This window comes from Eretmochelys imbricata, chromosome 11 (genome assembly GCF_965152235.1).
Source record: "Eretmochelys imbricata isolate rEreImb1 chromosome 11, rEreImb1.hap1, whole genome shotgun sequence".
In the NCBI taxonomy this organism is placed as follows: Eukaryota; Metazoa; Chordata; order Testudines; family Cheloniidae; genus Eretmochelys; species Eretmochelys imbricata.
The window spans coordinates 18,245,264-18,258,997 of NC_135582.1; the positions used below are offsets into that span (position 1 = coordinate 18,245,264).

General features: G+C 42.4%; 1 protein-coding gene across 1 annotated transcript in view; it reads right to left on the minus strand.

Annotated features, from left to right (window-relative positions):
• TMEM163 (transmembrane protein 163) overlaps nt 1-13,734 on the minus strand; it is a 150,954-nt gene that overhangs the window by 16,591 nt on the left and 120,629 nt on the right. The window contains exon 6 of the mRNA XM_077830606.1: nt 4,252-4,363. Coding sequence (XP_077686732.1) covers nt 4,252-4,363 — 112 coding nt within the window. The remainder of the gene's footprint in view (nt 1-4,251; nt 4,364-13,734) is intronic.

Here is a 13,734-nt window from a genome sequence, read left to right on the forward strand (position 1 = left end):
TCCCATGAATCCTGCAGACCCAGGTTTGAGAGCCGTGGGCCATGACACATTGTAGACACGGTTGCACCTGATACACCTTAGTAAACCCAGAGTAACATCATTTACTTCAAACCATTTACCTCCAAGCAACGAGTTTCAGTGGAGTTCCTCTGGGTTTGCACCAGTGTGAATGAGATTAGGATCTGGCCTGTTGTATTGAAAATATTTTTTTTAAAAGACAATACAATTCTAAGTCCTCATTTTGAAAGACACATAGATGTGAACGTTCTGGGACAAGAGCCTTTTATCTCATTCATGTAAAACTCCCAGTGATCTGCCATCCATCTTTCATCTCACGTGCTTCCCAATGGGTGTTTCGGATGAGTAAAGCAAACAGGATTTGGCCTTTCATGAATGAAAATCTCCTCAACATTAAGACAGATGAGAATTCTATTTGCATACTAAGAATAAGCACTCAGTGGCTGGGGAGCTCATATGCTATAAAATAGACCATTGTCAAGGCTGTAGTTCATACTTTTGTAAGAAATGTAACATGCAAGGGACACGTTGCCTGTCAAGCATATAATATCACTGAAATAACTTAATTTGTTTACTCATTATAGACAGAACAGTATCCGAATCCTGTGTCCCTCTTGTCTTTCAATTGCTTCCTATGCGCCTAAGTGCCTTTGTATGTCACTTAAAATTAAGGGAAAACAGAGACCGTTTGCTTAAGTATACAACCGACTGCATTGTGAAAGTTGTAACCTATGGCAACCCAAATAATTATTTGGTATAGCAGCCTGAAATTCAGATTCTAAAGACTCGTGTAGTAGTAGAAAATGAAATACTTGTTGAATCAACTTTGACCAGAGACACCATAATGGTATGGTCTGGGGTCAAAGATGTGGGTTCTATTCCCAGCTCTGACTCTAATTTGTATGATTTGGGGAAACGAACTTACTGGTAACATGTCTCAGTATCATCATCTGCAAAATGAGACTAACACACACCCAATCAGAGAGATTAAGGCTTATTTCTTTTTTGTTTGTAAAGAGCTCAGAGATCCTCAGTGGAAGGTGCCATAAGATTAATACTACAATGTGAAATCTATAAGGAGCAGAGACCTTAACAGATGATGCCTATAAGAACTTGTCTGAATGACGAAGGCACATAATGCTCCCCTCCCACTGACCCAGTAGCTCCTTCAACGCCTCCCAGGATGTGGTTCCTTTAAGATTTTACATAGGAGAGACAGGTGGCCAGAAGCTGCTGAAAGCCACACCAGGGGGCATGACTTAATAACCTCAGCGGTCCCCATGACTTCATAGTTCTGGATTCAGTGAACAATCCTAAGGGATGTTAGGAGGGAGGTGTCTGTAGCAGGTCTGGGAGGTCAGAGTCAGGTGGGAAAGGAAGTAGTTAAGGGGAAAAAACATTCACAAAAGTGAGACATGGGTTAGTTACCAGGGATGAACTGGAGATGGATGGGGAGAGCTAAAACCAACCTCTAAATGGATAGGGGAGGGTTGCGGGGAAAACACAGAATGGAAATTAGCTGGCTGGAGTGGGATGTGGGGTGGAGGGGCGAGGGAATCCGTAAGACTAAAGTCTCCAGAGACAAGTGAGGCTCAACAGAAAGCTCCCGTACCCATTTAGGCCCACTAGTCTGTCAGTGACATTCAAGGTCAGTTTTTTCCTAATATCTAAACTACATCTCACTTGCTGAAGAGTAATCCCTCTACTTCTTGTCCTACCTTCAGTGGACATGGAGAACAATTGATCACCACCCTCTTTACGACATCCCTTTGCATATTGGAAGGTTGTTATCAGGTCCTCTCTGTCTTTTTTCAAAACTTAACATGCTCAGTTTTTTTAACCTTTCCTCAGAGGTCAAAAGAAAAGGAGTACTTGTGGCATCTTAGAGACTAACCAATTTATTTGAGCATAAGCTTTCGTGAGCTACAGCTCACTTCATCGGATGCATACTGTGGAAAGTATAGAAGATCTTTTTATACACACAAAGCATGAAAAAATGGGTGTTTACCACTACAAAAGGTTTTCTCTCCCCCCACCCCACTCTCCTGCTGGTAATAGCTTATCTAAAGTGATCACTCTCCTTACAGTGTGTATGATAATCAAGGTGGGCCATTTCCAGCACAAATCCAGGTTTTCTCCCCCCCCACACACACACACGCAAACCCACTCTCCTGTCAGTAATAGCTTATCTAAAGTGATCACTCTCCGTACAATGTGTATGATAATCAAGGTGGGCCATTTCCAGCACAAATCCAGGGTTTAACAAGAACGTCAGAGGAGGGGGGAGGGGGTAGGAAAAAACAAGGGGAAATAGGTTACCTTGCATAATGACTTAGCCACTCCCAGTCTCTATTCAAGCCTAAGTTAATTGTACCCAATTTGCAAATGAATTCCAATTCAACAGTCTCTCACTGGAGTCTGGTTTTGAAGTTTTTTTGTTGTAATATTGCAACTTTCATGTCTGTAATCGCGTGACCAGAGAGATTGAAGTGTTCTCCGACTGGTTTATGAATGTTATAAGTCTTGACATCTGATTTGTGTCCATTTACTCTTTTACGTAGAGACTGTCCAGTTTGACCAATATACATGGCAGAGGGGCATTGCTGGCACATGATGGCATATATCACATTGGTGGATGTGCAGGTGAACGAGCCTCTGATAGTGTGGCTGATGTTATTAGGCCCTGTGATGGTGTCCCCTGAATAGATATGTGGGCACAGTTGGCAATGGGCTTTGTTGCAAGGATAGGTTCCTGGGTTAGTGGTTCTGTTGTGGTCAGGTTTTCTAAACCTTTTATCATTTTTGTTGCTCTCCTCTGGACTCTCCAAGTTGTCCACATCTTTTCTAAAGTGTAGCACCCAGAACTCAACACAGTATTCCAATACTCCTCACCAGTGCCAAGTCAATGGAACAATTACCCACTGTTACTCACATATGATGCTCCTGTTAATTCACCCCAGAATTATATTACAACTGCATGACGTTGCCTCATATTCAATTTGTGATCCACTATTAACTCCCAGATCTTTTCAGCCTACCCAATCATTTCCTTTTTTGTATTTGTGCATTTGATTATTCTGTTCTAAGTGTAGTACTTTGCACTTGTCTTTATTGAATTTCATCTTGTTTTCAGACCAATTCCCTAATTTGTCAAAGAATTTTGAATTCTAATTCTATTAGCCAAAGTGCTTGTAACACTTCCCATCTTGGTGTCAACTACAAATTTTACATGCATATGCTCCAGTTCATTATCCAAGTCATTCATGAAAATATTGAACGGCACTGGACCCAGGACAGACCCCTGCTAGACCCCATGAGATGTATCTCACTTTGACAGTGAACCATTGACATTTCACAGAGAACTACTACTTGAGTATGGCGTTTCAACCAGTTTTGCACCCACCTTATAGTAATTTCATCCAGACCACATTTCCCCCATTTGCCTATGAGAATGTCTGTGTCCCCCGATGAGGGACTGTGTCAACTACAGCTTCCCTCCTATCCACCAGGCCAGTAACCCTCTCAAAGAAGGCATTTAGGATGATTTGGCATGATTTGTTCTTAACAAATCCATGCTAACAAATCCATGCTGGCTATTATCCTTTAGCTCCACACAAATTGACTGTTTAATAATTTATTCCACTATCTTTTCAAGTATTGAAGTTAAACAGACTGGTATATAATTCCTTGGTCCTCTTTGTTCCCCTCTTTTAATGATAGGTTCTATGTTTTGCCCTTCTCCGGTCCTCTGGAATCTCACCTGTTTTCCAGGAGTTCTTGAAGATAATTGCTAGTGATTCCAAAATTACTTCAACTAGTTCCTTGAGTATCCTAGGATGATTTTCATCAGGCCTTGTTGACTTGAATATGTCTAACATATCTAAATATTCTTTAACCTGTTCTTTCCCTATTTTGGCTTGTGTTCCTTCACTACAATTGTTAAAATTAATTGTGTTAAGTACCTGGTCCCCATTAACCTTTTTAGCGAGACTGAAGCAAAACAGGCATTAAACACTTTAGCCTTCTTGAAGTCATCTGTTCTGTATTGTGTAAGATACTAAATAATACCAGTGAATGGTGTTAGATTTCAGGTACCTCATTAGCCATGTGCTTTCATTTCAATATTTTGCCATGCATAGTTGCCCTTTTTTTCCTGAATCTTCAGCCAGTTCTCAATCCACATGATATTATTTGAATGATTTTGTATGAGGAATGAGATATTTTCTTACTCACCATCAGTTACCAGTGCTCTGCTTGTAAGGACCTTTCCCAACATAAATTTGATCACTGCCAAGATAGAGCAAAGGATTCCACTTAGAATGGAGACACTAAACAGAAAGTCATCCTGCAAGAGAAGAGGGTAGATATTAGTATGTCTTTCACACCTAGTTGGCCTGTATATTAAATGCCAAATTCTATTTTGAAATAGCTGACTTATCCAACAACAAAAAAGACTTTGAGTTATGATTTCCATTCCACCCTTTGCTCGCTCTGGTGTGCCTAGTTGCTTCATCACACATGGTTAGTGATGGGCCCAAGCACAAACTTTTGGCTCTTGAGCCAAACTACTCAGAGTTAGGGGATATTTTGATCTGGGTTTGACTGGAGGTTACTACTCATACAATGGTTAGACAAAGAAGCAATCTGTTAACTGAGTTACAAAGTCATACTGGCTTCCTTACTTTGGTTGATTTTGATCTGCATATTATTATTTTAACATCATTTCTGGGTGTACAATTTCCTATTAGTTAAAAAGGAGGGGGGCGGGGTGTACTAAGACCAAACCCTGGTGTCAATGAGGTCGATAGCAGTTTTGCTATCCATTATTGTTTTCTGCAGCTGAAGTCCTTGTCTCGCAATCTGCCATTGATTTTGCTTTGGCACTTAGTTTAAGCTATTACGACATCAATACAAATACATGAGAAACTTCTATTCCACACCACAAACAACTGAAATCCTTAGCCCATTGATAACTGCAACACAGTGTTAATAGAACTGTCTTGAATCGTGTGAGTCATCTCATCTCTGCAGCTTCTAGTAGTTCAATGTCAATGGGCCCCTGGTATTATGATAAAAATATTCTGGCACAAACCCTTACTGACAGCAACAGGATTTGGCATCAACTTGATGCATCTCACCCATGTTATCAGCAGAGGTAACTACCATGATGGAAGACATAAGGAAAGGGAAAAGGGGCTTTGGAAGGTACAATGGGCATTGGGAACAGAGCATAACATCTTTAAATAACTCACTAAGTGTAGTTGGGAATCATATAATTTCTATTCTATTTAGGGCTCTGAGATCGATCCACCGGTGGTCGATTTAATGGGTCTAGTAAAGACCCACCAAATTGACTGCAGATCGCTCTCCAGTCTACCCCATACTCTACCCCTGACAAGAAGAGTAAGGTAAGTCGATGGGAGATTTTTCTCCCGTCGACCTCCCGCAGTGTAGACCCCGTGGTAACTCGACCTAAGGTACGTTGACTCCAGCTACATTATTCACTGGAATAGACTCATAGACGTTAGGGCTAGCAGGGACCATTGTGACCATCAAGTGTGACCTTCTGCATGTTGCAAGCCACATAACTTCACTCACCCCATTCAGTAATAGACCCCTAACCTCTGGCTGAGTTACTGATGTCCTCAAATCATGATTTAAAACTGAGAATTCACCATTTACTCTAGTTTAAACCAGCAAGTGACCTGTGCCCCATGCCGCAGAGGAAGGTGAAAAACTCCCAGACATGTCTCCTGCTCCACCCACAAGCTGGCCTGGGTGGCAGTGGTGGCTCCAACTCCCAGGACCACTTGCTGCTTTGTTACTGTAAATAAGGTATGTGTTTAACATCTGTCAAACTATACACTGGACAGGGACTGGAGTGGAAATAACTGTTTTGTGATTTGTGCCGCACCGGTCAAAAAAGTCACAAGTCACCACTGCCTCCCAATGATTGTTGTCAGTGGAAATCCTTGTAGCGCTTATATCATAAAATGGGTTGGGGGAGACTATGTGAGGGTGGTCTGACTATATGACCAGCAGCATATGATCAGCTCTCAAGTAGCACAGCTCCACCAGTGGGAGTGAGAGTGTAGATTGGCCACTGGTATTGTACCCACTAGGCTGACATCTGTCTTTTCTCAAAGTAAGATTACACAGGATGTAAAAATGCCAGCAGGTGTCTGTATGAGAACTCTCACTGTTGCCAGTGCTGGGAAAAGTGTAATGAGGACAAGGCCTGCCAGGGTTTCAGCACTTCTCCCTGGTCAGTATGATACAGGGGTCTTTTCTGTCAGAACTACATATGCTAGAGTCTACAGCATGGTTTGACTGGCATCACTCTCAGCTACCATCCCTATCCATGGCAGTCAGGGACGCATGTTTAAATAGTTCTGATCCCCATGTGGGCACAGCCTAATTAGTTCTAAATGTTAAATTTAAACAGAAATGTAATCAAATTAAAAGGGGGCTACCAGTGTGCTTATGGTATGCCTTGGATTTCTTTAGAGATGAAGGAAATTTTCCTTATATATTCTGGGAGGAAAAAAAAACCCTTCAGCTGCTGATCCTAAATATAGATTGATATTTTCACCTCTATATATGTGCATTAATTATCATTCATTCTTTGATTAATTTCGTCAAATGTCCTGATGCTCAAGAAGAGAATAAACCAGATCTTATTTCTCCATTAAGGAATCTACATTCTTCAGAGAGTGAAATGTGCCCTAGCTTTGTGAAACTTCATCTACAAATGCAAAGAAACAATTCACTAAGCACTCAGTGGAGCAAATGCCGTGTCTCTCCTATATCACGCTCACCAAGGTAAGACCTAGGGCTGAGATAACACAAGCTTGCGTAACTGGAATTTTTTGAGGTGGGATTTAAGTTTAGTAGTTTGCTCAAGCCTAGGGCATCAAGGAGTTTTAGGAAGCTAAATCAGGTGGGCATGGCTTTGGGATACAAGATAGAACTTTAACGGGTTAAGGAATGGAAGGTCTTTATTTTTCAGGGCTGGGGCTGAGGTATCCAAAGTCCAATAGTCCCACATAGTCATTTTTAAAATCTTCTCATAATTTTAAGAGCTCTTCCTCTGTGTAGCTCTAAAGCTTCTCTTTCTCTCACCGCAGAAGTTGGTCCAATAAAAGGTTACCTCACCCATCTTGTCTCTCTTATATCCTGGGACACGGCTGACAACAATGGACGATATAATTTTAAGGACAGTTACAACCTTTTCCCACATAGGCACATGTTCCACAAGTGACAGATTTACTTGAACTGTCAGGAAAATATTTCAGTTACATTGTGGATTTCATGATCACCAGCTATGATCCTTTCAAAGACGATATACTTCCCATTAAAGCTTTATTGTGGAAATCAGTGAGTCCCTTTGCTTCTGTAGCTTTCTGAGGTTTTAGTAAGTGATACATTGTTTGCATGTCCTTGCTGCTTTTTCCAGCATTTGGGAGAACAGTGAACTTCAACAGTGCAGATCAACCACTTAGTACTTTATTTACAAATTCAAATGTATAATGTGTAATAATTTGCCACTGTATAGTCACATGACATGCTATGGCATAGGGTGCTATATTTATTCTGTTTCTGCCTTATTCTGCCAATTAGTGAGGAATATGATAAGAAGACATTTTTCTCACTTCAACCAGAATTCTTTCAATCTGGTAGTCAGATTTATTCAGTTTAGGAGTTTGTAGAAGTTATATCTGTCTGTTGAGAAACCTGCATTACATTTATATGTTATCCATGGATTCCAATAAACTGGAATATTACCGTGGTTTGGTAATATGACTCCAAAGGATTGTGGGATGTGACTGCAAAGAATGGTGGGATTAGGTTCACAATAAACAAGCGTGGCTCCTTTTAAGGATCTCAGGTGGCGAGAATCTGAGAATTCTTGGTCCAGGAGATATTCAAGTCTAACTATTCATTCAGAATCTTGAAAAATGTGTGTCTGATTCCTTCTATTATAGTGTTTGTTTTGTTCCTTCTGTGTCAGACCTGTTCTGAGAGAGGCTATGATTTGATGCTATATGTGTTTTGCAACATAAGGATGTGTAGCATAGGTTTGTGTCCTGAAATTCAATTTACTTTTTCTATGTTTTGTCATATCCCTGGTGCCTAAAATGTATTTTGCCATTTGTTATGACTGCCCTGTTGTGAGTTACTAATGTGATTGGAATTTGTCTAGCCAGTTTATTGGAATCCATGGATAACATATAAGTGTAATCCAGGTTTCTCAATGGACAGATATAACTTCTACAAACTCCTAAACTGAATACATGAATGTATTATTTCTAGGGGTTTCAGAAAAAATATTTCTACATACTTTATTTTTGTTATTGAACTATAGAACACAACTTAAGTACGGTTATAATTATTCACATAGTGCAATAGGGGATCTGATGACTGAGAAGAATTGGGATGTGAATTGGGTGACCAGATATGTTCTTCCAGCTCTTATTTTTATGGCAGATGTACAAAGTGAAAAATAAAAAACAGAGTTCCTGTTCCAAAGAGCTTAATTTAAACCCATAAGACACTAGGGACCAGATTTTCAAAAGAGCACAGTTTGCATATCAGTACCTAAATGAAATATGATAGTAGATGAAAGTTTTAAACAATATCCACAGACTGGCATTAGGTACTGTGGCAACTGAGTACTTTATAGATTAGATAGGTAGACTACAGAGAGAGGGGGCAATTTTAAAAAGTAAAAGGGTTTCCAATTCTAAATCCACTTTCCTTAATCCCTTAAAATGCTCCCTGATTTTCCAGGTGCACAATACCTAGAAATAGGAAGAATGAGGCATCTCTTGGCTCAGAGCTAGCAGGAGGGTTTGGCAGGTGGAAGAGGAGTCCGCTCAGGGCACCTATCTTGTAGATAAGACTGAGGAAGAGTTTGGCAGCTAGGATGGGAGATGAGAGTGCCAGTTTTGGGTCAGTAGGTGAGAAGGTAGCATGAGGGGAGTCAGCTCAAGTTGCTTGCTGGGAGATAGGTTGCAGTAACATTCAGAAGCTAAAATAAGGTGGGTTAAGACAGTTGACAGAGGATGGCAGGAGGGTTATGAAGCTGCTTTATGGGTCAGGGAGATTGTGGTAGGGTTTGGCAGTTGGGAGAAGTCCAGTGGAGTGATTTGGAGGGGGGTGTTAAAATGTTTGGAGTTATTGGCACAAGGAGGGATTCTTGCAGGTCAGTTGCTTTGGGGGTAGGGATATGAAACTGATGCATACTCTAATATGTAGTATCACAGGGACCTAAGAGTTAAATGTGTCACTCTATGGCTGTGAAATAATTCTCTTGCTAAACTAACTTGTCCTTCTCAGAAATGACTAGAAGAGAGACAATAATGGAGATCTAAATTAATAAAATAAGTCTGACCATCTGGCACCATGTCCCTTGGGACCTTCTCTCATCCCCACCTTCTTTGTACCTCTTGCCTTAGCATCTGAAAATCACAAAGGGGGGAGCGTATCTATGCAGTCTCACTGTTCATTTTCTCTGTGTTATGTTAATTAAAGCAATAGCAGTGAATAGTAACAGATTAAATTTTAGATGCTGAACATTCTCCATACAATGGAATCTTGTCATCCTGGTAAATAGAAGCTCTTTCCTTTTCCTCTCCCCTTGCTCCTATGTTGCTCTCCATTTTGTGTGTCTGTACCCACATCTCTTATATTTATTTAGAGAGAAAGTGAGTGAGCACATATCATTTCATATTTAAAATATCAGTGCACGCTTAGTCTGGTTCAGTGCTGGATGGCCATTCTCCAAACCACACAGGTGCAAGCCACACTGAGCACATTATAACAGTGAGAATCCTGTACAAAACAACCTTGTGCTGATGTATAATTGGAGTGACCCAGTAGCTGCCTTATAGGACATGGTTAGAACACTGATTCAAGGCTGGTTCATAAGGGAGGATATCTGAGTGCATTTCTTAGGGTACAGCCACACTGTAGCTGGGACCATGCTTCCCAACACAGACACTTGCCACCTCTATTCAAGCGAGTGCACTAAAAATGTGACTGTGTGGCCAGGGGTAATATGGACAGCAGCTCAGGCTAGCCACCAGAGTACATTCCCTAGGAGGCCAACCCAAACTATCATGCTAAGCCCCCCTCCACGGACACTACTATTTTTAGTGTGCTACTTGAGCACACATCTATCTGTCCACCCATGCTTGGGACGCATGATCCCCGCTGCAGTGTAGATGGACTGTCATTTCGGCATTTTAGAATTAATATTAACTTCTTTTAAAACATTGTGCTCTTTAAGTTGTCAGAGAGAAATTATTTCTAGGAAAGGGGAGCACTCAAGTCTTGCCCCTTGATAAAGCCATCCAGCAGCCCCCTATACTTTAACCAAGTGCACTTTGACCACCGGAATAGGTGAGAACAGGATAATGACAGTTGTGTGTCCACGCTGCATTTAGTTAAACTCAAACAACCTTAACAGTGACCATCTGTTAATTAGCTTAGTCCCTGCAACTTAAGCAAGTTTGCCTGTTGGGGGATTAGCTGTATCTTTACTCATATGAGAAGGGAAGAGTCTGAAGGAGGGAATGGATATAGCCTCAAGATTTCATTTCATTGTTGTTTGTCACTAGAGGGATTCCTTCCAAATGTTTTCAATGGGTCAGACCAATATGTCACCTCCGATGTTTCACTTCTGAGTAGCCTTTGGATTAGTAGTTGGAAGAAACTCCAATACAACCCCCCAGCCCCGTTTCTAAATTTAAGCTATTATTTATTTGTAATATTTATCTTTTCTGCTTCTCTCTAATTCCAGGTGTGATGAAGTGGGAATGTTCTTAATGTTTTCTCTGAATACTGTGTGGGTGTCTCAATTTCCCCTAGGCATTTCTTAATTATCTAGGTGGTGGAATAAGGGGATGTGATTGTGGCAGAGCCCTAGAGGGCCAGTGTGATGCTGTCTGCACAGAGAATGGTCGACACCCTGTCTCCTGGAAACTGATGGCCTGGGCCCCACCTTTGTAAAGGTGCCAACTGAAGGTGTTGGAGAACAAAGAGATCAGGTGGCCTCCTGGCCTGGGAAAGAGACAAAGGCCAGAGGAGGGGCAAGAGAGTTTCAATTTGGAGCTGGCTGGGGAAATGGAGGGAGGCCCAGATGGGGCTCTGGGCTCCCTGCCCCCCAAGATGGACCTGACTGAGGGGTCCTGTTTCCGGTACCTACAAGCTCTGTTTTAGACCGTGTTCCTGTCGTCTAATAAACTTTCTGTTTTACTGGCTGTCTCAAAGTCACGTCTGACTGCGGAATTGGGGTACAGGGCCCTCTGGCTTCCCCAGCAGCCCCGCCTGTGCGGACTCGCTGTGGGAAGTGCATGGTGTGGAAGGGGATGCTGAATGCTCCAAGGTCAGACTCAGGAAGATCGAATCTGTGTAAGCTTCTTGCCCTGGAGACAGTATGCTCACAGAGAGGAGGCTTCCCCAGAGTCCTGACTGGCTGCTCGGTGACTCCGTGACACCAGGCTACAGAATTTCTACCAGTTGCTAGTCGCTCACGTCTACACAATTGGAGTAAAACAGTGGCTGCCTTGCAGGGCACAGGTTTCTCTCCCCACTTTACTTTCAGTCCCTCCCACTCATTCCTGTCTTTGGGGTGTGGTGAGGGACTTCCAAGATCCTCATTTCACTCTCTGCTTATTAGTGTTGGGCAAACAGACCATTATTTGTATTTGGCTAATATTTATGTTGGGGGGAAGGTGTTCCTCTTGTTTGGACGATGTACAGACCACCTCCCTCTCACCTCCCCAAATAACATTGAATGGTGAAAGAACACCTTCTTCCCTCCAGCAGTTGGGTGTCTCATCATATAGAAGGGGTGTCAGGAGTAGGACAATCTTCCCCAGCCCCCTGGGATGGGTCAGATACACTGGGGCTTGGATCACCTTTTGCCAGTTCCTCCTGCAGTTGGAGTGCCAAGACCAGAATTGTCTTCACTGTCCCTCCCCGCACATGTGTCTATATATACACACACACACACACACACACACACACACCCCCACACACACCCACACCCACACACACACCCACCCCCCCCAATGGGGCTATTGCTTCTTTCTCCTTCCCCATGAGCTATGGGTCTCACCTCCTTTCTCCTCCTCATGAGGAGGCAAAAAAGAAAAGATAAGATTGAGAGGCATCCTGGTGGCAGTAGACCAAGCACTAGGAGCACATCAGCTCTGCCAGCTAGGGGAATACAGATGCTGCTCTTGATCTTATTCTTCTATTTTGTTTTTCCCTCATGAGGAGAGGAAAGGGGGTGAGACCCATCGGAACGGGCACTGGGAATGCTGCTGGCAGCACCAGTGGGGCAAACAACCTGAACTGAGCTGAATTTGTGGAATTTATTCATTCAAAATTCAGTTTGCCCATCGCCACTGCTTTACACACACACCCCTACTCCACCTGGTTGACCTTCCCTCACCTGAGGAGGGTTGGACATGGCTCCTTCAGGGGCCTGTCAATACAAGACAGCAGGACTGTTACAGGTAGAGCAATTTCCTTATGTGTTTATATTATTTTCGGCCTGAATGGTACATAAGCTCTCCAGCAGGGAGATGTGATAGATGTGAAACCTGGAAGTTCAAAAGACTGTATCGAAAATGTGCCAAACAAGTATGGACTTCTGGGACAATAAGTGTTAAGTGGATTTCCTGGGGAATTCCTAGGCAGAGATTATTAATGCAGATTTCCCCACCTCTCGTTATGCAAAAATCCAGCCTCTTGAAGCCTAAGGCAAGGGTGATTATCTGTTACAGAAAGCCAAAATCAAAGGACTGACCTGTATAAAGAAACAGCTGATCTACCCACCCTTCTTTCTGGTCTGAGATGGATATGAACTTGTAACCCCGGGGAAACCTGTAAACTTCCAGATGCTTGGTCAGAGTTGGAGTGATCTCTGTTAGCTTTTTAGCATGCATGTAGCTTCTTTTATTGTTTTAATGCTTTCCCCTTAAGAATAAATGTGCTTGTTTAGAAGGAGTTATGTGGTAATTTATAACTATGGACAATACACCAGTCATAGCCCTTGGCAAGAAAGCAAATCGCAGGCACTGGCCTTTTTAGGCTGTCTGGTGATATCACAGTATAGATCAGGGAGCGGTGCAGCCTTAAAATCCCCAGTCAAGATGGAGTGAGAGACAAGTGATGGCTGGGACCCAGAAGCCTAAAGTACATGCCCTTTGTGGACTATGGTGGGGGAATACAGGTGCAGTTGCACTGAAACTGTGACAAGGGTCACCAAACTGTTCCCCACCCCATCCTCTCCCTTTGTCCCCGTCTCCCTCCAGTTTTCTTTATTGCTAGCCCTAATCCCCTATTATCTGTAGATCTGACACCACTGCACAACTAATAACCACTCCATATAGAGTACCAAGAAATAAAAACACTACTGCTTCCATTTCAAAGACCTGTGGGTTTTTATGTATAAATAGTCATCAGTTTTCAATGCAAACATAAAAAAAACCCCAAATCCCAATCAAATTTTCACCCAAATAATAAATGGTTTCCACAAGCTCTCACTAATCAGTCTGGAGGGAGCTGCTGAGAATCCAGAGGGTCTGTCTCACAAGCTAACTTCAAAAGGAGAAGGAATTTTAATCACTTACGTTGTCAGAAAACAATCTGACAGTCCAGTGTCTGATTCAAGGAGGAGACGTGCATTCTCTTCACACAGAG